The following is a 24,790-nucleotide window of genomic DNA, read 5'->3' as shown; positions in this document are numbered from 1 at the left end:
ATATTGTTTCATCTGTAGGTGCTACAAAATTTGGTGTCATATGAAGCTTTACTGCTTGCTCTATAATATGAGTAGTATTTTGATTTCAATAATATAAACATGAATATTGAAAATATGTATTTTCTTTACAAATCTATATTGTTGAACATAATATATATACTCTACTGACAGAATGGTATTTCTGCTAGTTTTGTTTTATACAAATAAATTGGCATAGACAATTTAACCAATCACAGCCTTCCTTTTTACTTGTATCATTGCACATACTGCAAATCACCAGCAAAGTGGGACCATTGTTTAATCCATTTTCACATTCACTCTGTTGGTAATGCTTGTTTTCATGTTATTTGATCAATCTTTTTTTTAAATTTGATGTGGATGTTTTGCATCTTTGCCTATAACTTTGCACCTTTTTAATGTAAATGTTTTGAGGACTGGGTTTTGCGCTTTCTGTATTCCATTAGAATGACAATCGTAGAGAAAGGGACAGGGCAACAACTCTTACAATTCCAACTATTGAATCCTGCAAGATATTGTTCTTCATTATACAAATAGCTTTTTTGGCAAAGTGGAGATGCTGGAAATGTTTTTGCCCACGCTACAGGTATCTATATTGGTCCGCTAATACTAGTAAAGGCCCAGTGCACTACTTTTGATTATTTAACCCTCACAATGGTGGAAAAATTAGTCAATTGTCATACTTGAGTAAAAGTAAAGATGCCTTAATAGAAAATGACTCAAGTGAAAGTGACCCAGTAAAATACTACTTGAGTAAAAGTCTAAGTATTTGGTGTTAAATATACTGAAGTATCAAAAGTAAATGGAATTGCTCAAATGTACTTTAAGTATATCAAAAGAAAAAGTATAAATTACTTAAAATTCCTTATATTAAGTAAACCAGATGGCAGAATTTGTTATTTTTTATTGACGGATAGCCAGGGGCACCCCAACACTCAGACATCATTTACAAACAAAGCATTTGTGTTTAGTGAGTCCACCAGATCAGAGGCAGTAGGGATGAGCAGGGATGTTCTCTTGATAAGTGTGTGTGAATTGGACCATTTTCCTGTCAAAATGTAACAAGTACTTTTGGGTGTCAGAGAAAATGGAAGGAGTAAAAAGTACATTATTTTCTTTACGAATGTAGTGAAGTAAAAGTTGCCAAAAAGAATCAGTGCAGGGGAAGGGTGCGGCAGATGCTCACGTGGACGGGCCTGCCGCTGCTCCTCTCTACGGCGGGGCATGTCTTTTGATGAACTATTATCGGGCAAGTCTGAGACATAACTACAAGACTGCCCAGAACGCTGTTTAGGAGCCTGATGATCGCTGATCTCCTGTAGGGGGGGGGGGGAGTTCTGCTCTAGGCTAATGTTACTCATGACTATGACATGTCGTCCTGTTCTTTTTTGTTTTGTTAAGCGTTAGATGTGAAACACAAGTATGCCTAGTAGGCTAAGTCTACTGTTTTTTTTTTTATAGTCCTGTTTGTTATTCTAAGATGATCATTGTGTCTGTGATCTGTTAGGAGTAGACCTTTTTTGAAGGTCTAAAGAATGTCTCTCTTCCTGCTACCCTTCTAGAACATGCCCAATGTCAGGGACCATGATGCATCAGTCTACCTCCGTCTCCAAGGTGACGCCCTCTCCGTGGGGGGTTACGAACAGAACCCTGTCTTCTGGGACAAGGTATCGTGTGTGTGTTTTCACTGTGTTGACATACTGTGAACGGGATGTCATTGTGTTTGTGACACAGGAGGTTGGTGGCACCTTCATTGGGGGGAACGGGTTTGTAAGGATGACTGGAGTGGAATGGGTGGAATGGTATCAAACACATGGTTACCATTCCATTTGCTCCGTTACAGCCATTTATTATGTGCCGTCCTCCCCTCAGCAGCCTCCTGTAGTTTGTGTGTATTGGTTTGTATGGTACTTGGTGTTGTAAACTATACGGGTGCTTGTGTGAGTGATTGTGTATACAGTATTTGACCTCTATCTGTGAGAATCTTTATGTTTGTGCGGGTGTCCATGTGCGTTTGCTTGTATTGTGCTGCGAGGCGCAGTGAAGCTTGCAGAGAGGCATGCTGCTTGTCTATGTCTCACTTTCACAGGCCAGTTAATTGCATGCTCTGTTCCTCTGGCGTGTCAGTGGATTGTTGTATCCGCTCCCTACTCACACAGCCCGAGGAGAAGATCCAGCAGGATGTACACAGATAAGCACACACACACACACACTCATTACTTCACCAGCCGCTGAGTGTCTGTGGCTACCTCTCCCTTTTACTGCACTCTCATTCTCTCTCGCTCGCTCACTTTTAGCTAGGGGGTACGCAGCCTTGTGAGGTTACAGCAGGACACAGATTGAGATCTGAGTGTTTGTGTTGGTCTAGCTGGAGTGTGCCGTGTTCTGTCGGTGCACACTGGCTCCGACTGACTCAATGTCAACACTCCCTCCTCTCTGTGGAGCACGCTCAGTTGGTGTGGTCCTGTTCAGTCTGGAGGTACCGTACTAAATGTGCTTTGGTCACACACACCAGCCAAAATGACCTCTGACCCCCCCAACTCCGAAGCAGAGACCACATCACACAAGCCCGTTTAACATTCACATCCAGCCAAACGATTTAACAGCGCTAAATTACCCGACGCCTCAACCGGATAAAGGAACGTTTTTGTCCTTTCCGCTCTGTCAGCACAAGCTTTCAAGAGTTGGATACGAAGTGAGAAAATGAAAATGCATTTAGTACAGAGAGAGAGAAGCTGGGTTTGTGGATCGATATGTTAGAGAAGTTTAAGAGAAGTTGAAAGTTTAATCTGGTGTTGTGAGCTCCCTAGGGGCCAGGCCTCGACTGGTAATGAAGGGCTGTCGTAACGGAAAATCACTGTGTGTGCGTACGTGCATTCTTGCGGGAAAAGGTCACAGTTACTTGGCTGGCCCTGCAGCCTCCAACTTTTTTTTTTTCTTTAAATCTTGATCCCTGTCTTTCTTCTCTTTACAGCATCAGTTTAAACACTGTGGCATATTCACACTGTTTCATGTGTTCAGCATTTCCCTGCTGAGTGGTCTGCATCATCTCTGTCTGTCTGTCTGTCTGTCTGTCTGTCTGTCTGTCTGTCTGTCTGTCTGTCTGTCTGTCTGTCTGTCTGTCTGTCTCTCTGTCTGTCTGTCTGTCTGTCTGTCTGTCTGTCTGTCTGTCATTTGAAAGATGGGTTGAACTGTGTGTGTGTGCTTCCATAACTGTTCACCTATGTGTACTAAATGTTTGCGAAAGCAGTGTCTTTTGAAGATGGCACAAATGCAGCGCAGCATTGTTGTGTCCTTGGTTGGGTTGTTGTGTCCTTGGTTGGGTTGTGTCCTTGGTTGGGTCGTTGTGTCCTTGGTTGGGTCGTTGTGTCTTGGGTCGTTGTGTCTTGGGTTGTTGTGTCTTGGGTTGTGTCCTTGGTTGGGTTGTTGTGTCCTTGGTTGGGTTGTGTCCTTGGTTGGGTTAACACTGGTGGGGTTGTTGTTGTCCTTGGTTGGGTTGTGTCCTTGTTAACAACCTCCTCCCAGCTGCCCACTGCACTGATGCTAGGAAACACTGTCACCACCGATAAATCTACGATCATTTAAATAAGCATTTTTCTACGGCTGGCCATGCTTTCCACCTGGCTACCCCTACGCCGGCCAACAGCTCTGCACCCCCCTGCAGCAACTTGCACAAGCCCCCTGCCCCGCTTCTCCTTCACCCAAATCCAGACAGCTGATGTTCTGAAAGAGCTGCAGAATCTGGATCTCTACAAATCAGCGGGGCTAGACAATCTGGACCCTCTCTTTCTAAAATGATCTGCTGAAATTGTTGCAACCCCTATTACTAGTCTGCTCAACACGCTTTTGTATCGTCTGAGATCCCCAAAGATTGGAAAGCTGCCGCGGTCATCCTCTTCAAAGGGGGAGACACTCTAGACCCAAACTGTTATAGACCTATATCCATCCTGCCCTGCCTTTCTACAATATTCGAAAGCCAAGTTAACGAACAGATCACCGACCATTTCGAATCCCACCGTACCTTCTCCACTATGCAATCTGGTTTCCGAGCTGGTCATGGGTGCACCTCAGCCACGCTCAAGGTCCTAAACGATATCCTAACCGCCGTCGATAAAAGACAATACTGTGCAGCCGTCTTCATCAACCTGGCCAAGGCTTTCGACTCTGTCAATCACTGCATTCTTATCGGCAGACTCAACAGCCTTGGTTTCTAAAATGACTGCCTCGCCTGGTTCACTAACTACTTCTCAGAGTTCAGTGTGTCAAATCAGAGGGCCTGTTGTCCGGACCTCTGGCAGTCTTTATGGGGGTGCCACAGGGTTAAATTCTCGGGCCGACTCTTTTCTCTGTATACATCAATGATGCCGCTCTTGCTGCTGGTGATTCTCTGATCCACCTCTAAGCAGGCGACACCATTCAGTATACATCTGGCCCTTCTTTGGACACTGTGTTAACAAACTTCCAAATGAGCTTCAATGCCATACAACACTCATTCCGTGGCCTCCAACTGCTTTTAAATGCTAGTTAAACTAAATGCATGCTCTTCAACCGATCGCTGCCCGCACCCACCCGCCTGACTAGCATCACTACTCTGGACGGTTCTGACTTAGAGTATATGGACAACTACAAATATCTAGGTGTCTGGTTAGACTGTAAACTCTCCTTCCAGACTCACATTAAGCATCTCCAATCCAAAATAAATCTAGAAATCGGTTTCCTATTTTGCAACAAAGCATCCTTCTCTCATGCTTCCAAACATACCCTTGTAAACTGACTATTCTTACCGATCCTTGACTTTGGCGATGTCATTTACAAAATAGCCTCCAACACTCTATTCAGCAAATTGGATGCAGTCTTTCACAGTGCCATCCGTTTTGTCACCAAAGCCCCATATACCACCCACCACTGCGACCTGTATGCTCTCGTTGGCTGGCCCTCGCTACATATTCGTCGCCAAACCCACTGACCAGTGAGCTGAGATAAAGCCCCGCCTTATCTCAGCTCACTGGTCATCATATCAACAACCACCCATAGCACGCACTCCAGCAGGTATATGTCACTGGTTATCCCCAAAGCCAACACCTTATTGGCCGCCTTTCCTTCCAGTTCTCTGCTGCCAATGACTGGAAAGAATTGCAAAAATCACTGAAGCTGGAGACTTATATCGCCCTCTCTAACTTTTAAGCATCAGCTGTCAGACCAGCTTACCGATCACTGCACCTGTACACAGCCAAACTGTAAATAGCACACCCAACTACCTCATCCCATATTGTTATTTATATTTTTGCTCTTTTGCACCCCAGTATCTCTACTTGCACATCATCATCTGCACATCCATTTCGCCTCTATGAACCTATTTATTGCCTTACCTCCCTAATCGTCTACATTTGCACACACTGTACATAGACTTTTTCTATTGTGCTATTGACTGTACGTTTGTTTATGTGTAACTCAGTGTTGTTGTTTTTGTCGCACTGCTTTGCTTTATCTTGGCCAGGTCGCAGTTGTAAATGAGAACTTGTTCTCAACTGGCCTACCTGGTTAAATAAAGGTGAAATAAAAAAATAAACACTGGTGGGGTTGTTGTGTCCTCGGTTGACTTGTTGTTGTGTCCTCGGTTGACTTGTTGTTGTGTCCTCGGTTGACTTGTTGTTGTGTCCTCGGTTGGGCTGTTGTTGTTGTGTCCTCGGTTGACTTGTTGTTGTGTCCTCGGTTGGGCTGTTGTTGTTGTGTCCTCGGTTGGGCTGTTGTTGTTGTGTCCTCGGTTGGGCTGTTGTTGTGTCCTCGGTTGGGCTGTTGTTGTGTCCTCGGTTGGGCTGTTGTTGTGTCCTCAGTTGGGCTGTTGTTGTGTCCTCAGTTGGGCTGTTGTTGTGTCCTCAGTTGGGCTGTTGTTGTGTCCTCAGTTGGGCTGTTGTTGTGTCCTCGGTTGAGTTGTTGTTGTGTCCTCGGTTGACTTGTTGTTGTGTCCTCGGTTGGGCTGTTGTTGTGTCCTCGGTTGGGCTGTTGTTGTGTCCTCGGTTGGGCTGTTGTTGTGTCCTCGGTTGACTTGTTGTTGTGTCCTCGGTTGACTTGTTGTTGTGTCCTCGGTTGACTTGTTGTTGTTGTGTCCTCGGTTGGGCTGTTGTTGTGTCCTCGGTTGGGCTGTTGTGTCGTTTTGTTGCAGGTAGTGCTGAACGATTTAGTGCTTTTTGAAGTCGGTTCGGTTTATGAACAATAGTCACGGTTATGAATTTGTATTCATATTTTTTATAAATGCATTGTTTGTTGAATGCTTTAACAACACAGAATAAAACAATAAATAAAAGCCAGATGATGGTGACTGACCACTACGGCTAATCACTAATTAACCTCCATGCTTCAAAGAGAAACGATTCATTGAGCTCACAGAAGAAAATAAATAACTAAATGGAATTCCAAAAATTTGAACCGATGTCAGTCGGTAAATTAGTTGTTTAAAAAAACTAAAAATAACCTAAATGTTGGCTAATCTCTCAGCACTAGTTGCAGGTGTTAGGTTCTTATTTCTGAGAGTAAATAACCCACGGACACTAGAGAAGCTTTAACCAAGTTTAATTCTTCCCAGCGGTTCTGTACAGCTGTAATCAGACAGCAAAACATTTCTCCCATCACAGATATATATCCCACTTAAGACAATCCTCCTTCTCTCCAACCTTTTACTCCCTTAATAAGGGGAACTGACCTCACCTCCTGACCTCAACCCCTCCTTCACCTAGTCCACAGATGTCCATCTGCCTCCCCTATAGCAATCCTTTGAGCTCATCCCGTCCACCCAGCACATTCCACAGCCACTCAGTCTTTCTACAGATCTCACTCCTTAATATGCTATGCGTCTGATCTATCATGTCTTTAATATCTCAAAGTTCAAAATGTGGAATCCAACACAGGTGTCTAAGTTTTGGTTGAGTAAAAACTGTTTTGGTTGTTGTCCTTGTGTTGCAGGTGTCTGATAAGTTTGCTTTCAGCCTGTTTGACCTGGACTGGGATGTGTTCATGCAGCACATAGAGGGAGCTATCAACAGAGTCCCTGCTTTGGAGCAGACTGGCATCAAATCCACTGTCTGTGGACCAGGTATGGCTATACAATACGCACACCCACTATGGTTCCCACTCCCATAATAACTCCCTCAGTCATTTCCAGTGCCTTCAGGAAGTATTCACAACCCTTGACTTTTACCACATTTTGTTGTGTTACAGCCTGAATTTGAAATGGGTTAAATTGAGATTTTGGCACTGCCTACTCACAAAACCCCACAATGTCAAAGTGGAATTATGCTTTTAGGAATTTTTACACATTAATAAAACATGAAATGTTTTGAGTCAATAAGTATTCAACCCCTTTGTTATGGCAAGCCTACATACAAAACCTTTTTTTTTTTTTTTTTTAAAGACAAAAAATGTATGGAATGTATGCATTCACTACTGTAAGTCGCTCTGGATAAGAGCGTCTGCTAAATGACTAAAATGTAAATGTAAATAAGTTCAATGTTAAATGACTAAAATGTAATTGTAAATAAGTTCAGAAGTCACATCAGTTTCATGGACTCACTCTGTGTTCAATAATGGTGTTTAATAAGATGATTTTGGAATATACTACCTCATCTCTGTGCCCCATACATATTGTACAATTATCTGTAAGGCCCCTCAGTCGAGCAGTGAATTTAAAACACAGATTCAACCACAAAGACCAGGGAGTTTTCCAATGCCTCACAAAGAAGGGCATCTATTGGTTGATGATGATGATGATAATATAGCAGACACTGAATATCCCTTTGAGCATGGCGTCGTGTCTTTGGCATCATTAAAGTGAAGACTGTTATTTTATCAAATCAATTCTCTGTAATTACTATTATGTGATTAAACTAATCATGCAAATGTAATTAACTAGGAAGTCAGGGTACCAAGGGAAATCTTCAGATTACAAAGTTATAATTTTCCTAATATAACTTTAAGATATTTTAATATCTGATCAATTAGTCTTCTAATTGATGAATTATTCTTTACCTCACGTTAGTCTCCATTCCAAACGTCGTAAATTGTTGGTTATCTGCACGAACCCAGCCTTTTACTATGAATCATCCATACATCAATTGTCTTAATCATTTATTTACTAACTAACTAAATAATCACAGAAATGCATAAACAAACAATACAGTAGATATGGTTACAAGGAAATGATAGGGGAGGTTCCCTAGTGGGCTAAGATGATATGACGGCTTGGTGGACAAAGGGAAGTGGGTGTGGACTGAGAATGGCGGGAAAGACAAAATGAGTCACTACACAGTTGATAATTATATTAATTGAAATGCTAATCCTTTGCACATAGATGTTTTGGCGGTTGTCTGTCTTCGCATCCCAGGTTGACAATTTCTAGCTGCAGACTAATAGTTAGTATCTAAGATTTGCTCTTATTCTGTCGGGATCGATAGTCTCAGAGTTGAACCATTTCCTGCCGTGTAGCCAATGCTCCACGTGGTATGGTTAGGAATTCAACAACCATTACAACCTCAGCTTATACAGGTTTTTGTGGTCTGAACTCAACCTGCGCCCCCTCGGTGTCCATCGAGGTACGCGTGGTCTGAAGAGGATTTCTTCAGGAGGGGGTTTTATTCGTAATTTATGACCTGAGATAACAGAACCTGGGTGTAGGAGGGAGAGAGGGGGAAGCCACTAGCTATATTGTCATGACAATGGTGAAGTTATTAATTACACTTTGGTTGGTGTATCAATGCATCCAGTCTCAGACCAGGACTCTCAGACCACTACAAAGATACAGGTGTCCTTCCTAACTCAGTTGCCGGAGAGGAAGGAAACCACTCAGGGATTTCACTGTAAAACAGACACATTCACCTGTCAGCAGGACAATAACCTAAAACACAAGGCCAAATACAGTTCATTCTAAAAGTGTTCAGACCCCTTCACTTTTCCACATTTTGTTACATTACAGCCTTTTTCTAAAGTGGATTTAAATAAATTATTTTCCTCATCAATCTACACACAATACCACATAATGACAAAGTGAAAACAGGTTTTTAGAAATGTTTTCATATAAAAAAAACAAAAAAAACAAGTACCTTATTTACATAAGTATTCAGACCCTTCGCTATGAGACTCGGAATTGAGCTCCGATGCATGCTGTTTACTTTGATCATCCTTGATGTTTCTACAACTTGATTGGAGTCCACCTGTGGTAATTTCAATTGATTGTACATGATTTGGAAAGGCACACACCTGTCTGTATAAGGTCCCACAGTTGACAGTGCATGTCAGAGCAAAAACCAAGCCATGAGGTTGAAGGAATTGTCCGTAGAGCTCCTAGACAGGATTGTGTCGAGGCACAGATCTGGGGAAGGGTACCAAAAAGTGTCTGCAGCATTGAAGGCCCCCAAGAACATAGTGGCCTCCATTTTTAAATGGAAGAGGTTCGGAACCACCAAGACTTCCTAGAGCTGGCTGCCTGGCCAAACTGTGCAATCGGGGGAGAAGGGCCTTGGTCAGGGAGGTTACCAAGAACCCGATGGTCACTCTGACAGAGCTCCAGAGTTCCTCTGTGGAGATGGGAGAAACTTCCAGAAGGACAAGAAACTCTACAGCACTCCACCAATCAGGCCTTTATGGTAGAGTGGCCAGACGGAAGCCACTTATCAGTAAATGGCACATGACAGCCCCTATGGAGTTAGCCAAAAGGCACCTAAAGGACTCTCAGACCATGAGAAACAAGATTCTCTGGTCTGATGAAACCAAGATTGAACTCTTTGGCCTGAATGCCAAGTGTCACATCTGGAGGAAACCAGGTACCACTCATCACCTGGCCAATAGCATCCATACGGTGAAGCATGGTGGTGGCAGCATCATGCTGTTGGCATATTTTTCAGCGGCAGGTACTGGGAGACTAGTCAGGATCGAGGAAAAGGTGAACGGACCAAAGTACAGAGAGATCTTTGATGAAAACCCGCTCCAGAGCGCTCAGGTCATCATACTGGGTGGGGCAAAGTTCACCTTCCAACAGGACAATGACCCTAAGCACACAGCCAAGACAACACAGGAGTGGTTTTGGGACAAGTCTCTGAATATCCTTGAGGCCCAGCCAGAGCCCAGACTGGAACCTAATCAACCATCTCTGGAGAGACCTGAAAATACCTGTGCAGCGACGCTCCCCATCCAACCTGACAGAGCTTGAGAGGTTCTGCAGAGAAGAATGGGAGAAACTCCCCAAACACAGGTGTGCCAAGCTTGTAGCGTCATACCCAAAAAGATTTGAGGCTGTAATCACTGCCAAAGGTGCTTCAACAAAGTACTGAGTAAAGGGTCTGAATTCTTATGTAAATGTGATATTTCCGTTTTTTATTTTTAATACATTTGCAAAAAAATGATTATGGGGTGTTGTCTAGATTGATGAAGGGGGGGAAACAATTGAATCAATTTTAGAAGAAGGCTGTAACATAACAAAATGTGGAAAAAGTGAAGGGGTTTAAATACTTTCCGAATGCGCTGTATACACTGGAGTTACTTACCAAGACGACATTGAATGTTCCTGAGTGGCCTAGTTAACGTTTTGACTAAAATCAGCTTGAAAATCTATGGCAAGACTTGAAAATAGCGATCTAGCAATAACAACCAAGTTGACAGAGCTTGATAGATTACAAAAAGAATAATGTGCAAACGTTTTACAATCCAGGTGTGCAAAGCTCTTAGACTTACCCAGAAAGACTCAGCTTTAATCACTGCAAAGGTGGTTATAATATGTCTTTTCTCAGGGATGTGAACAATTATGTAAACAAGATTTCTGCATTTCATTTTCAATACATTTGAACAAAAACTACAATTGAATACATTTAATTCAGGCTGTAACACAACAAAATGTGCATTTCTGAAGGCACTGTCTTAAAATTAAGACGCTCCTAAAAGACAATTCTTTGCTGTACAACATTCTTTCACACACAATTACAAACACTGACAGACATCAATACTCATTTAATATATAGTCCTCCACAAACATAAAGATATTTTCCACATCTCTCTATCATTTAATCCCCCCTCTACAGTTTTTTAGGATTTGTCTGTGTCCATCCATTCTGTGCTGTGGCAGCTAACCCCAATAGTCCTCCTCTGTCATATTTGTATTCCTCATCTCTGTGGCCTCTCATTTGGATCAGTGTTGAACTTTTACCATAGTCTGGTGACTTGGGGCAAACTGTATCTGATCTGATCGAGGTCGGTTTCTCTGGGACTGGAGGATATCACTGGTCAAGGCCCGTTTCCTGTGAGAGGCTTGAGTCGATGGACTCTGTGACTCCAGTGAATACGGTCTGATATGAGAGCTGACAGGTGGGAAACGTTGTGACTTTCTCTCCCTGGGAAGAGAGGTGACAGACTGGTAAGAGACTGACCGTCTGGTGGTCTCACACTAGTGGTAGGTAGTCTCCGGGGCATGCGCACTCACACTTAAGTCCCGTGTTGTTTGGATGGTCTGTCTGCTTGTCTCTCGCGCGCTCTGTCTCTCTTTCGATCCATCCTTCTGTATTTCTGTCAGTGGTTGGATGTAACTGATGGTGACCAGTGTTTAATTAGCGTCTGTTAGAATCATGCTGGTTCGTTAACTTTCGTCTGTCTGGTCCTGACTCACTGGAAAAGGACATGATGAGAGGATGCTAGCAGATACCCATAGACTTCGTCATTGCGCTAATGCTAGTTAGCATTGGTTTTGCGAAACGACCTCAATTCCTTCGTACTGGACACAGAGACATAGAAATGGTATCCACGAGTTCATCAGACTGTGGGGAAGTAGTTAAAGGGCCTCATTGTCAAAATCCCGAAGTATCCCTTTAAATGTTTTTAACGTTTTTAACATTCACTCCCCTAGTGCACGTCTGTATTCATGTGCACTCCTTGTGGACCTCGGCCTTTCTAGACTAGACAGCTGATGAGTTTGTGTGCGTGCGCCCATAAATATGCTTGTGTGTAGTACGCGTGCATTTTTTACCAGCCTCCTAATGTATGTCCAAAATACAAACGTAAGTTATGTTTTTAAGACGGCATGGCTGTTAACTCCCCAGTGAGAGGGTTGTGTATCTCACCACTACAAAACAAACACAAGCCAGTTATTTCAGTGTGTTTTTGTTTCTTAGTCGCGAATGAATGCCTTATAGGAACTTACACGTCTCCCTAGAGAGGCCAGTGTAGATGTGAGCGACGCCTACCTCCAGACTTGATTTTACAACCAGCACATGTTTAGTCACTGATTGGTAAGGTACCTTAGTTTGTGGAGCTGTGTATAAGCAGCGACGCTATTCTGCCTTGTTCTGTGAGACTCCCTACTTATTGGAGAGGAGAGCTCTTGGTGCTCTCGTACTTCATTACTTATCCCTCGTGTGTAATAATGGCAAAGGTGTGTTCAGATCTCCCGTCTGCCGCCCCTCTCTCTTTCCTTACCCTCTGTATGTTCTCTCTCCCTCACTCTCACTTTGGATTTGATCCCTCACTCATGTGGTAAGATGGAGGTCATAGTAGAGTAGGGTTTGGCTCAACTAGCTGAGTGGAGAAGACATGTTTGGGGGTGGTAATACTTCATTGTAATTCGATGGAAACATGCCTTGTCTTCCGCATTGTGACTGGATTAGACTCTAGTGGCAGTAGATATTCACACAGTGGTGGCCAGAGCCATACAGTACCAGTCAAACGTTTGGACACACCTACTGTACTCATTCCAGGGTTTTTCTTTATTTTGATTATTTTCTACATTGTGGAATAATAGTGAGGACATAAACTATGAAATAACACATAGGGAATCATGTAGTAACCAAAAAAAAGTGTTAAACAAATCAAAATATATTTGTTATTCTACAAAGTAGCCACCCTTTGCTTTCCACACTTTTGGCATTCTCTCAACCAGCTTCATGAGGTAGTCACCTGGAATGCATTTAAATTAACAGGTGTGCCTTGTTAAAAGTTAATTTGTGAAATTTCTTTCCTCCTTAATGCGTTTGAGCCAATCAGTTGTGTTGTGACAAGGTAGGCGTGGCATACAGAAGATGGCCCTATTTTGTAAAAGACCAAGTCCATATTTTGGCAAGAACAGCTCAAATAAGCAAAGAGAAATGACAGTCCATCACTTTAAGACATGAAGGTCAGTCAATTGGAACATTTCAAGAACTTTGAAAGTTTCTTCAAGTGCAGTCGCAAAAACCATCAAGCGCTATGATGAAACTGTCTCTGAGGACCGCCACAGGAAAGAAAGACCCAGAGTTACCTCTGCTGCAGAGGATAAGTTCATTAGAGTTACCAGCCTCAGAAATTGCAGCTCAAATAAATGCTTCAGAGTTCAAGTAACAGACACCTCTCAACATCAACTATTCAGAGTAGACTGCGTGAATCAGGCATTCATGGTTGAATTGCTGCAAAGAAACCACTACTAAAGGACACCAATAAGAAGAAGAGACTTGCTTGGGCCAAGAAACACGCGCAATGGACATTTGACCGGTGGAAATCTGTCCTTTGGTCTGATGAGTCCAAATTTGAGATTTTTGGTTCCAACTACTGTGTCTTTGTGAGACGCAGAGTAGGTGAACGGATAAGCTCCGCATGTGTGGTTCCCACCGTGAAGCATGGAGGAGGAGGTGTGATGGTGCTTTGCTGGTAACACTGTCAGTGATTTATTTAGAATTCAAGAAACACTTAACCAGCATGGCTACCACAGCATTCTGCAGTGATACGCCATCCCATTTGGTTTGTGATAATTTGTTTTTCAACAGGACAATGACCCAACACACCTCTAGGCTGTGTAAGTGCTATTTGACCAAGAAGGAGAGTGATGGAGTGCTGCATCCGATGACCTGACCTCCACAATCACCTGACCTCAACCCAATTCAGATGGTTTGGGATGAGTTGGACCGCGGAGTGAAGGAAAAGCAGCCAACAAGTGCTCAGCATATGTGGGAACTCCTTCAAGACTGTTGAAAAGCATTCCTCATGAAACAGGTTGAGAGAATGCCAAGAGTTTGCAAAGCTGTCATCAAGGCAAAGGATGGCTACTTTGAAGAAACTAAAATATATATTTTGATTATTTTACACTTGACTGGTACTGTACATACATCTCTGTACTGTACATGACACTGGTGGTGTTTCAGAATGGATGGAATGTTCCCTTAACACTACGTGTATCCTTTTACCCAGAATCATTCACAGCGGACCACAAGCCCCTGATGGGTGAGGCTCCAGAGGTCAGGGGATTCTTCCTGGGCTGCGGGTTCAACAGTGCAGGTGAGTGACTGTAATGTCATACATACATACATACATACATGCGTGCGTGCGTGCGTGCGTGCGTACGTACGTACGTACGTACGTACGTGCGTGCGTGCGTGCATGCATGCATGCATGCATGCATGCATACATACATACATACATACATACATACATACATACATACATACATACATAGTGCATGTGAGTATTGGAGGAACCAAAAAAAAGATTAATCTATTTCCGTACAGTCCACGGAAATGTCTTTTTGCTTTTAACCCAAAACCCCAAGACATGGACAGACACAGGGGTTGGAGGCACATGGTCAGAGGGAGGAGTGGATGTTGGTGGGTGAATGGTGGTTATATGGGATGTACATGTCACGGATGTATGTTACAGCTGTTTAAACATTCATGGAACCACAAAACAGACTTACATTTCACTCTAAACTAACCTATAGTGAACCCAAACTACGTACACACACACACACACACAGACTCTCCATCAGTGGGTATCTTAAGGCCACTGTGGTTACAGTGGTGTGTAGACATAGGACAGAGGGCAGGGATGAGTGAGGAGAGGCCTGCCTCACTGCACCACACCGATAGGGGCTGTAACCCTCTCCACTCCCCACTGAGTCCAGAGAGACCAAACACACACACACACGGGAACTCCTGTCACACTTCATTAGTCCATCCCCCCCACACCCTCACATATCAGTGCATCATGGGAGGTTAAACGAACCCTGTTTATGGCAGATCAGCTACTTACACCACCAGCTACGTTCTCAGTGCTGCTGCCTGCTCTGTTCTGTTTCTCTCTCTCCCTCTTTCTCTGAGGTAATGCAAAAAATGTCATCCCACTCCTCGCCCTCCTCCTCTCTCTCTCACTCACACACACACACACACACACACACACACACACACACACACACACACACACACACACACACACAGTACCGCTCTGGCTGTGTCTGAATCATTTACACACTTAACACGTGTATGTGTCCCAAATGGCACTGTATTCCCTTTATAGTGCACTACTTTTGACCCGGGGTTTTAGGGAAATGGGTGCCATTTGGAACGCACAAATGGCCTTTTTGCCCGCTGGCTCAGCTGGGGTTTCATATGTTTTCTATACAGCTCACTCACTCACACAATAGCCTTCCTTTTACCAGGAGCCTTTTAAAGAGGGGGGAAGATGGAAGTGGGGAGGAGAAATAGACTGGCAGGGACAGAAATAGATTGAGAGGGAGAGAACAAAAGAAAGAGCAGCGAGCGGTGTGAAAGACGCCGAACCCGGAGGCAGCAGACGACCGTGGCGTAGTGGTTCTAGTGCTCTGTCCTCCTAGCGTCGGGCTGATGTGGCTGTCCCTGAAAACGTCCCCAACGCTGGGTCACTCCTGCACCCGTTACCCTCCATGTGTCACCTTCCCCTTCTCAACCAGCTGTAGCTGTGTCTGATAGGCTGGTTTCCCCCATGTTGCTTATACCAATCCAATCCTCTCAGTGATTTAGGGGATGATTGGGTCACTGTCTGTGTGTCCCCAAGGCCAGGTCACTAGTTCTGCACCCCCCCTCCCCCCCACCTTTCCTCTCTCGTCTGCACTGATCTCTAATGACAAAGCATCATGATAGGACATTTTCTTTCCCCTGTCTGGCCTGTCTATGTAGATCAGTGCAGATGAAGGTAGAGAAGTAGACTGGAGTAGACGGTAGATTACGCACCGAAATCATTGCAGTTCCACTTCTCACGGTTGTGAGGGTGAAGCAAAACACCAGTCTAAACGTCAACAGTGAAGAGGCGACTCCGGGATGCTGGCCTTCTAGGCAGAGTTGCAAAGAAAAACCCATATCTCAGACTGGCCAATAGAAATAAATTATTAAGATGGGCAAAAGAATACAGACACTGGACAGAGGAACTCTGCCTAGAAGACCAGCATCCCGTAGTCGCCACTTTACTGTTGACGTTGACGTGTTTTGCGGGTACTATTTAATGAAGCTGCCAGTTGAGGACTTGTGAGGCGTCTGTTTCTCAAACTAGACACTAATGCACCGGGGCCTCCCACTCTTTCTATTCTGTTTAGAGCCAGTTTGCGCTGTTCTTTGAAGGGAGTAGTACACAGCATTGTACGAGCTCTTTAGTTTCTTGACAATTTCTTGCATCGAATAGCTTTCATTTCTCAGAACAAGAATAGACTGACGAGTTTTAGAAGAAAGTTCTTTGTTTCTGGCCATTTTGAGCCTGTAATCGAACCCACAAATGCTGACGCTCCAGATACTCAACTAGTCTAAAGAAGGCCAGTTCTATTGCTTCTTTAATCAGCACAACAGTTTTTAGCTGTGCTAACATAATTGCAAAAGGGTTTTCTAATGATCAATTAGCCTTTTAAAATTATAAACTTGGATTAGCTAACACAACATGCCATTGGAACACAGGAGGGATGGTTGCTGATAATGGGCCTCTGTACACCTATGTAGTGTCGTGTCTTTGGCTATGCCGGATTAATGACATGCTATTCTATAAAATAATTTCTCTAATATTACCTGATTAAGCTACTCGGGTAAATAATTAACTAGAAAGTCGGGGCACCACGAAATAATGTTTATAGAGCTGTTATAAACTCGTGAAGACCTTGTAATCTTTTACGTCAGTAGCAGTCAATATTTAATCCTCACCTTATTTAGTCTCATCTGAAAGTTGTAAATTCTTGGTTATCTTCACGAACCCTGGCTAACAAGTTGAATCAGCAATACAAAATTTGGTTTAATTATTTACTTACCAAATACTTAACTAATCACACAGAATTACATATACACAGAATGAATCATACATTGATGGACCTGGTGAACGGAGCCGATATAGCGGCTGGTTACACAAAGAAAAGGGGGGGGGGGTTTGAGTGAAAGAGCGGGAAGACTGAGGAACAAAGGGATAACTATGCTATCATAAATACAGTATCTAAAGTATTCTAAATTACCCCCCATTTGAAAAAGGAGAATGCAATTAATATTTACTCTGAGCTCCGCTTCGGTAGATTGGTCGTCGACGGAAGGCCGGTTTGTCCTTTGAAGAATGTCTCTTGGTGAACTGGAGCGTGGTAGAATGGAGACTCTGTCCGTCCTCTCCTAGCCCACATTTAGCGGGTGGAGGGGGTAGCACTTCTTTAGTGAATAAGAGTTCAAAGTTCATACCAAGTTGCCGTACTTTAAGCTCATGCTATATTCTGGCTGGTATAGTCGAAATTCGTCCTTCGGGCGTGTAGGTCGTTACCTTCACATTGAAATCCGTCGCCCTAACGTCCTCGGGAACAGAAAGTTACATTTTCGTCAAGGGGCTTATATAGGATTGGGAGAGAGGGCCGTGTTAACAAAGGGATTTTCAATAGTCACATCGGTAGAGAGAGGAAAAAGGGGAAAGGTATTTATGGGTGTCATAAACCTCCCCCAATAAGTCCACTTAGATATCCCAGAGTGCTTTGGTGTCCCGGCTCCTGGTGTGGGAGTGGTTTCTCCCCCCTCCTCCCTGTCTTCCACCTCGTCCCTCGCTGTGAGACACCTGCTGGGGGTGACCTGTTCCTTCTTGGCTGAGCAGACTTTCCCTGTGAGGTGAACAACCAGACAGTAACGTCTCTCTCCCTCTGCATCTCTCTCGCTCCTCTCTCTCGCTAAATTCTCTCTCTCTCACTAAATTCTTTCTTTCTCTCTCGCTAAATTATTTTTCTGTCCTTTTTCTCTCACTCTTTCTACTCTCCTCTCTCCTGCTTTCCATTTTTTCCTTCTCTCTCTCTCTCTCTCTCTCTCTCTCTCTCTCTCTCTCTCTCTCTCTGCTCTATTTCTCTCTCTCTGCTCTATTTCTCTCTCTCTCTCTGCTCTATTTCTCTCTCTCTCTCTGCTCTATTTCTCTCTCTCTGCTCTATTTCTCTCTCTCTCTCTGCTCTATTTCTCTCTCTCTCTGCTCTATTTCTCTCTCTCTCTCTCTCTGCTCTATTTCTCTCCTGGCTCCGGCTTTCCATTTTTTCTCTCTCACTCACATCTCCTCTGACATTTCCAGAAATACCGGCAGTGATTCAGAGGCTCCTTTTGAAAGGAGAACCGAGAACAGTCAGCCCCCGTCGCTCGCTTTCGGTCCCCTCCTTCCCTCTCTTTGTGCTAAAGCAGAAGGCTGTGCGGACCTCGTTGGCACCCTCGGTCGTGCCATGCCACCCTCACACAAATATAAACTAGTAACAACAAAGCTATGCTGCTGCTTCTAACTCGAGTCAATCTGTTTGGCCCACTTGGGTGTATATGGAGTATTTCAGAAGCAGCACCAAGCACTCTCTGAGAGCTGGATTTTTTTCTAACCTCTAACCTGCCTGGTTACTTTACCCAACCCATACCTCTCCAGCTGTCTTAAGTTAGTCAACAGCAGTGGTGGAAAAAGCAAAGACGCATTCATAGAAAATGACTCAAGTAAAAGTTAATGTCACCCAGTAAAATACTACCTGAGTAAAATGGTTTGGTATTTAGATGTATTTAAGTATCAAAAGTAAATATAATTGTTAAAATGTACTTTATCAAAAGTAAAAGTATAAATCATTTCAAATTCCTTATTAGTCAAACCAGACAGCACGATTTTCTTTCTTTTTTTTAACGGAAAGCCAGAGGCACACTCCAACGCTCAGATAATTTACAAACAAAGCATTTGTGTTTAGTGAGTCTGCCAGATCAGAGGCGGTCTGTATGACCAGTCTTGGTAAGTGCGTGAATTGGACCATTTTTCCTGTTCGTCTAAGCATTCAAAATGTAACAAATCATTTTGGGTGTAAGGGAAAATGTATGGAGTAAAAAGTACATTATTTTCTTTAGGAATGTAGTGTTCTAAATATTAAAGTACAGATTTTACCATAAACTACTTGAAGTAGTACTTAGTATTTTGCTGTTCTAGGAGTGTCGAGCCATAATGGACCACATTAGCTACAAAGTACTCTGGAAACTCACCCCTGTTAATCATCATCTACCCTGTCTCCTCCGGCCCTGTTTGGTTCTGGAGGGGGTCCCAGATCTGTCGGCGGGGGACAGGTGAGGGTTGGAGTGGGACAGGCGACGCACGACTGATGGGCAGGATGATGGCGTTAGTTAATTAGCGAGGCTGTGTTGCTGGGCCCATTTTAGTGAGTGTTTCGCTGCGTCCGTCTCATCTGTCTTGTCTGTCTGCTAACATGCAAAACGTCCTTCAGAGACACGGCTAGCCAGACCAGCCAGCTAGACTGCCGTGCTATACACACATACACACAGCCACCCGGGCAGGCCAGCCTCTCCTCTCCACCCTCTCTCTGTTTCACCCTCTTCTTTTCACTCGTTTTAATTGTTTAAGTTCTCGCTCTCTGTCACTCGCTCTCTCTCCCCTTGCCACATCTCACCCCTTCTTCTAATCTACTATATTCTCTCTCTTCTTCCTTCTCCACCTATTCTCATTCCCTGTGTCTGTGTTGAGTGATCCTCTACCTCTCCTTCCCTGTCACCTGGCCTTTTGATGTTACATCTGTGATGTGTGTGACGTGACATTAGTGAGAGATGTCCTGTATTTTACATTAGTAATGGATAGACGGCCTCTCCTCAGCCGTGTGTGTGTGAGTGAGTGCGTGCGTGCGTGCGTGTGTGTGTGTGTGTGTGTGAGAGAGAGAGATACAGGACATGGGAGAGGATATAGTGGGAGATTGAAGGCAACCTATCTAGCTGTCTCTAAGTGTGTGTGTGAGATACTGATCTGTCTATCTGTATGTGTGTTGCAGGTATGATGCTGGGAGGAGGCTGTGGCAGGGAGCTAGCCCACTGGATCATCCATGGACGTCCTGAGAAGGACATGTACGGCTATGACATCAGGTATGTACACACACACACACACACACACACACACACACACACACACACACACACACACACACACACACACACACACACAGAGAGAGAGAGAGATAGTTGTCAAAGCTCTCATTCTCCTCAACAGGCGGTTCCACCACTCCCTGACAGACAACAATAAGTGGATCAGAGAGAGGAGTCATGAGTCCTATGCTAAGAACTACTCTGTAGTGTTCCCCTTTGATGAGCCTCTGGCCTCTCGCAACATGAGGACAGACCCCTTCCACAAGGTATTGCTTGGTCACCACATTACTCCCCCTCTTATCCACTTCCTGACTGCCTTGCCTCTCTCTTCTCCAGCTCTTTTCTCACCACACCCCTTTTTCCCTTCCTCCTCCTCTACATTTTCCTCTTTCCTTTTCTCTCATTTGTTCATGTGAAGCTGCAGTATCTCTCTCTCTCTCTCTCGACCCTTTCTCTCTCTCTCTACCTACCTCTCTCTCTCTACCTACCTCTCTCTCTACCTACCTCTCTCTCTCTCTCTCTCTCTCGACCCTTTCTCCCTCTCTCTACCTACCTCTCTCTCTCTACCTACCTCTCTCTCTCTCTACCATACCTCTCCTCCTCTCTACTACCTCTCTCCTACCTACCTCTCTCGATCTCGTCTACTCTACCTACCTCTCCTCGTCTACCCTAACCTCTCTCTCTCTATCCCTACCTCTCTCTCTCTACCTACCTCTATCTCTACCTACCTCTCTCTCTACCTACCTCTCTCTCTCCTCTACCTACCTCTCTCTACCTACCTCCTCTCTCTCTACCTACCTCTCTCTCTCTCTCTCCCTACCTCTCTCTCTCTCTCTACCTACCCTCTCTCTCTACCTACCTCCTCTCTCTCTACCCTACCTCTCTCTCTCTACCTACCTCTCTCTCTCCTCTACCTACCTCTCTCTCTCTACCTACCTCTCTCTCTCTCTACCTACCTCTCTCTCTCTCTCTCTACCTACCTCTCTCTCTCTACCTACCTCTCTCTCTCTCTACCTACCTCTCTCTCTCTCTCTACCTACCTCTCTCTCTCTACCCTACCTCTCTCTCTCTACCTACCTCCCTCTCTCTCTCTACCTACCTCTCTCTCTCTCTCTACCTACCTCTCTCTCTCTCTCTACCTACCTCTCTCTCTCTCTACCTACCTCTCTCTCTCTACCTACCTCCCTCTCTCTCTACCTACCTCTCTCTCTCTCTCTACCTACCTACCTCTCTCTCTACCTACCTCCTCTCTCTCTACCTACCTCTCTCTCTACCTACCTACCTCTCTCTCTACGTACCTACCTCTCTCTCTCTCTCTCTACCTACCTCTCTCTCTACCTCTCTCTACCTCTCTCTCTCTACCTACCTCTCTCTCTCTCTACTAAAGCCTCTGTCTGGCTGGGAGGCTAACCAATGTTAACACATAATAATAGACAGACAGTTGTCTGGATTTAATTTAAGTGATAGAGATAAAGGAGAGTGATTCCTCAGGAGCAGAGGAGGAGAGGAGGAGAAGCAAGGTGCCTCTGGTTGTTTTATTCTATTAGCCTCTCTCACCTCACCGTGCGATTTGGCTAATTGACAGAGTATTGTGACGATAGAACAAATGGAAATTGTGTGCGTGCTTTTGTGTTGCGGGGGTGGGGGGGTAGTGGTCTGTGTGTGTGTGTGTGCACACTCCTGTCTCTGTGTTTTACTCTGTGAGTGAGCCGTGAAGCCATACTCTGCAACGACTAAATACAATAAATTAGCTACCATATTTTCACATAGTATGCCTCAATTGACATCTCAGCCCTTTTGAGACAATTACAGTACATCATTAACAGATGGAATTAGTTAAAACCCCTCGCCATGTCATTTGAAGAAAGTCACTCGATTAAAAAAACAAAAAAACAATGATCACGATCAACAACACATTCAACTCAGTCGTGTAATTGTGTGCCTGAGGTAAGCGGCGTGTGCGTGTGTAGGACTTGTTGCTAAGCTACTGAATAAAGAGATGGTGCACTGCTTTAGTGTTCCAAAAATACCTTTTAACTGGCAGCCAGCCCTCTCCCCTCCATTAATCTAGTGAGCAGATCATCCCACTTTGTAATGGCCTGTTGAATTAGACAGTTAGCAATAAAGCTGCTAGCTGCTCGTTTATTACACGTGCGATCCGTGCTAAGATGGCTCCTAAACGAGACACTTCAAATATTGAGGTTATCTCAGTCTTATAAGAAATAAAGCTTCTCTCTCTGGGCTGAGTGTTTGTGTGACTGTGAGAGAGTCTTGTTCATATCGATTGAGCTTCAGTCACATACTATGAATACTTTTGTACGAACAGAAACACACACGCATACACACGTCGATACATTGTATTCTCTTTGCTGTTCCGTCCTCATCACAACACACTCGAGGTTCAAAACACACTCACAATAACAAAGGTTTTATCTGTTGTTCCAGCTGACTGTTTATCCATCTGCAGTATAAAGATAATATTGGATTAAATCAATGCTGCCCTCAGCCAACTCAGCTCCCAACTCAAGGTAATGGAAGGGCTCCATTGGCATGGCAACAGCAATCAAAACAGCTGCTATTATTTTTGGAACTATATGTACTGAACAAAAATATAAACACAACATGTGAAGTGTTGTGTTTCATGAGTTCCATGTTTCATGAGCTGAAATAAAAGATCCCAGAAATGTTCCATATGCACAAAAAGCTTATTTCTCTCAAATGTTGTTTACATCCCTGTTAGTGAGCATTTCTCCTTTGCCGAGATGATCCACCTGACAGCTGTGGCATATCATGAAGCTGAGTAAACAGCATGATCATTACACAGGTGCACCTTGTGCTGGGGACAATAAGGCCACTCTAAAATGTGCAGGTTTGTCACACAACACAATGCCACAATGTCTCAAGTTTTGAGGGAGCTTGCTATTGGCATGTTGACTGCAGGAATGTCCACCAGAGCTGTTGCCAGAGAATTGAATGTTAATTTCTCTACCATAAGCCGCCTCGACGTCGTTGTAAAGAATTTGGCAGTATGTCCAACCGGCCTCACATCCGCAGACAACGTGTAACCACGCCAGCCCAGGACCTCCACATCCGGCTTCTGTCCCTGTGTCATTGTCTGAGACCAGCCACCTGGATAGCTAATGAAACTGAGGAGTATTTATGTGTGTAATAAAGCCCTTTTGGGGTAAAAAAATCATACTGATTGGCTGGGCCTGGCCCAACCATGGCTGCGCTCTTCCCAAGTCATGTGAAATCCATAGATTAGGGCAACAGATGATGTGTAATCTCTATTGCACTCCTCTTTCCCAGCTGGACAAAAGGAACACCTATGTGAGAAGGCTATTAATTGACTACAGCTCAGCATTCAACACCATAGTACCCTCAAAGCTCATCACTAAGCTAAGGACCCTGGGACTAAACACCTCCCTCTGCAATTGGATCCTGGACTTCCTGACGGGCCGTCCCCAGGTGGTAAGGGTAGGTAACGACACATCCGCCACGCTGATCCTCAACACGGGCCCCTCAGCGGTGAGTGCTCAGTCCCCTCCTGTACTCCCTGTTCCTTCATGACTACATGGCCAGGCATGAGTACAACACCATCATTAAGGTTGCCGATGACAGAACAGTGGTAGGCCTGAACACCAACAACGATGAGACAGCCTATAGGGAGTTCAAAGACCTGGCCGTGGGGTGCCAGAACAACAACTTCTGCCTCAACGTGATCAAGACAAAGGAGATGATTGTGGACTACAGGAAAAGGAGGTCCGAGCACACCCCCATTCTCATCGATGGGGCTGTAGTGGAGCAGGTTGAGAGCTTCAAGTTCCTTGGTGTCCACATCACCAACAAACTAACATGGTCCAAGCACACCAAGACAGTCGGGAAGAGGGCACAACAAAGCCTATTCCCCCTCAGGAGACTGAAAAGATTTGGCATGGGTTCTCAGATCCTCAAAGTTATACAGCTGCACCATCGAGAGCGTCCTGACTGGTTGCATCATCGCCTAGTATGGGAACTGCTCGGCCTCCGACCGCAAGGCACTGCAGAGGTTAGTTCGTACCGCCCAGTACATCACTGGGGCCAAGCTTCCTGCCATCCAGGACCTCTATACCAGGCGGTGTCAGAGGAAGACCCTACAAATTGTCAAAGACTCCAGCCACCCTAGTCATAGACTGTTCTCTCTGCTACCACACGACAAGTGGTACCGAAGTGCCAAGTCTAGGTCCTAAAGACTTATTAACAGCTTCTAGCCCCCAAGCCATAAGACTCCTGAACAGCTAATCAAATATTTACGCAGACTATTTGCATCTCGCCCCCCCTTTACACTGCTGCTACTCTATTTATTATCTATGCATAGTCACTTTAATAACTCCACCTACATGTACATATTACCTCGACTAACCAGTGCCCCCCGTACATTGACTCTGTACCGGTACCCCCTGTATATAGCCTCGCTATTGTTATTTTACTGCTGCTCTTAATTATTATTATTTGTATTTTTTTTATTACTTATCTATCTTTTACTTACCACTTATTTTTCTTAACTGCATTATTGGTTAAGGGCTTGTAAGTAAGCATTTCACTGTAACTACAGGAAATACCTGTTGTATTTGGCGCATGTGACAAATTAAAATTTGATTTAATGAATT

The 24,790-nt window shown here is 44.3% G+C and overlaps 1 protein-coding gene across 2 annotated transcripts in view; it reads left to right on the top strand.

Annotated features, from left to right (window-relative positions):
- The window catches only part of sardh (sarcosine dehydrogenase), a 77,556-nt gene that overhangs the window by 18,514 nt on the left and 34,252 nt on the right, over positions 1–24,790 (top strand). For both annotated transcript variants that reach the window (XM_029708574.1, XM_029708573.1), the window contains exons 8-12: positions 1,581–1,685; positions 6,979–7,108; positions 14,209–14,295; positions 20,051–20,141; positions 20,266–20,407. In XM_029708574.1, the coding sequence (XP_029564434.1) occupies positions 1,581–1,685; positions 6,979–7,108; positions 14,209–14,295; positions 20,051–20,141; positions 20,266–20,407 (555 nt within the window). The remainder of the gene's footprint in view (positions 1–1,580; positions 1,686–6,978; positions 7,109–14,208; positions 14,296–20,050; positions 20,142–20,265; positions 20,408–24,790) is intronic.

The sequence above is a fragment of the Salmo trutta genome, chromosome 23 (genome assembly GCF_901001165.1).
Source record: "Salmo trutta chromosome 23, fSalTru1.1, whole genome shotgun sequence".
Taxonomy (NCBI): domain Eukaryota; kingdom Metazoa; phylum Chordata; class Actinopteri; order Salmoniformes; family Salmonidae; genus Salmo; species Salmo trutta.
This window is presented reverse-complemented; position numbering and strand designations above follow the sequence as displayed.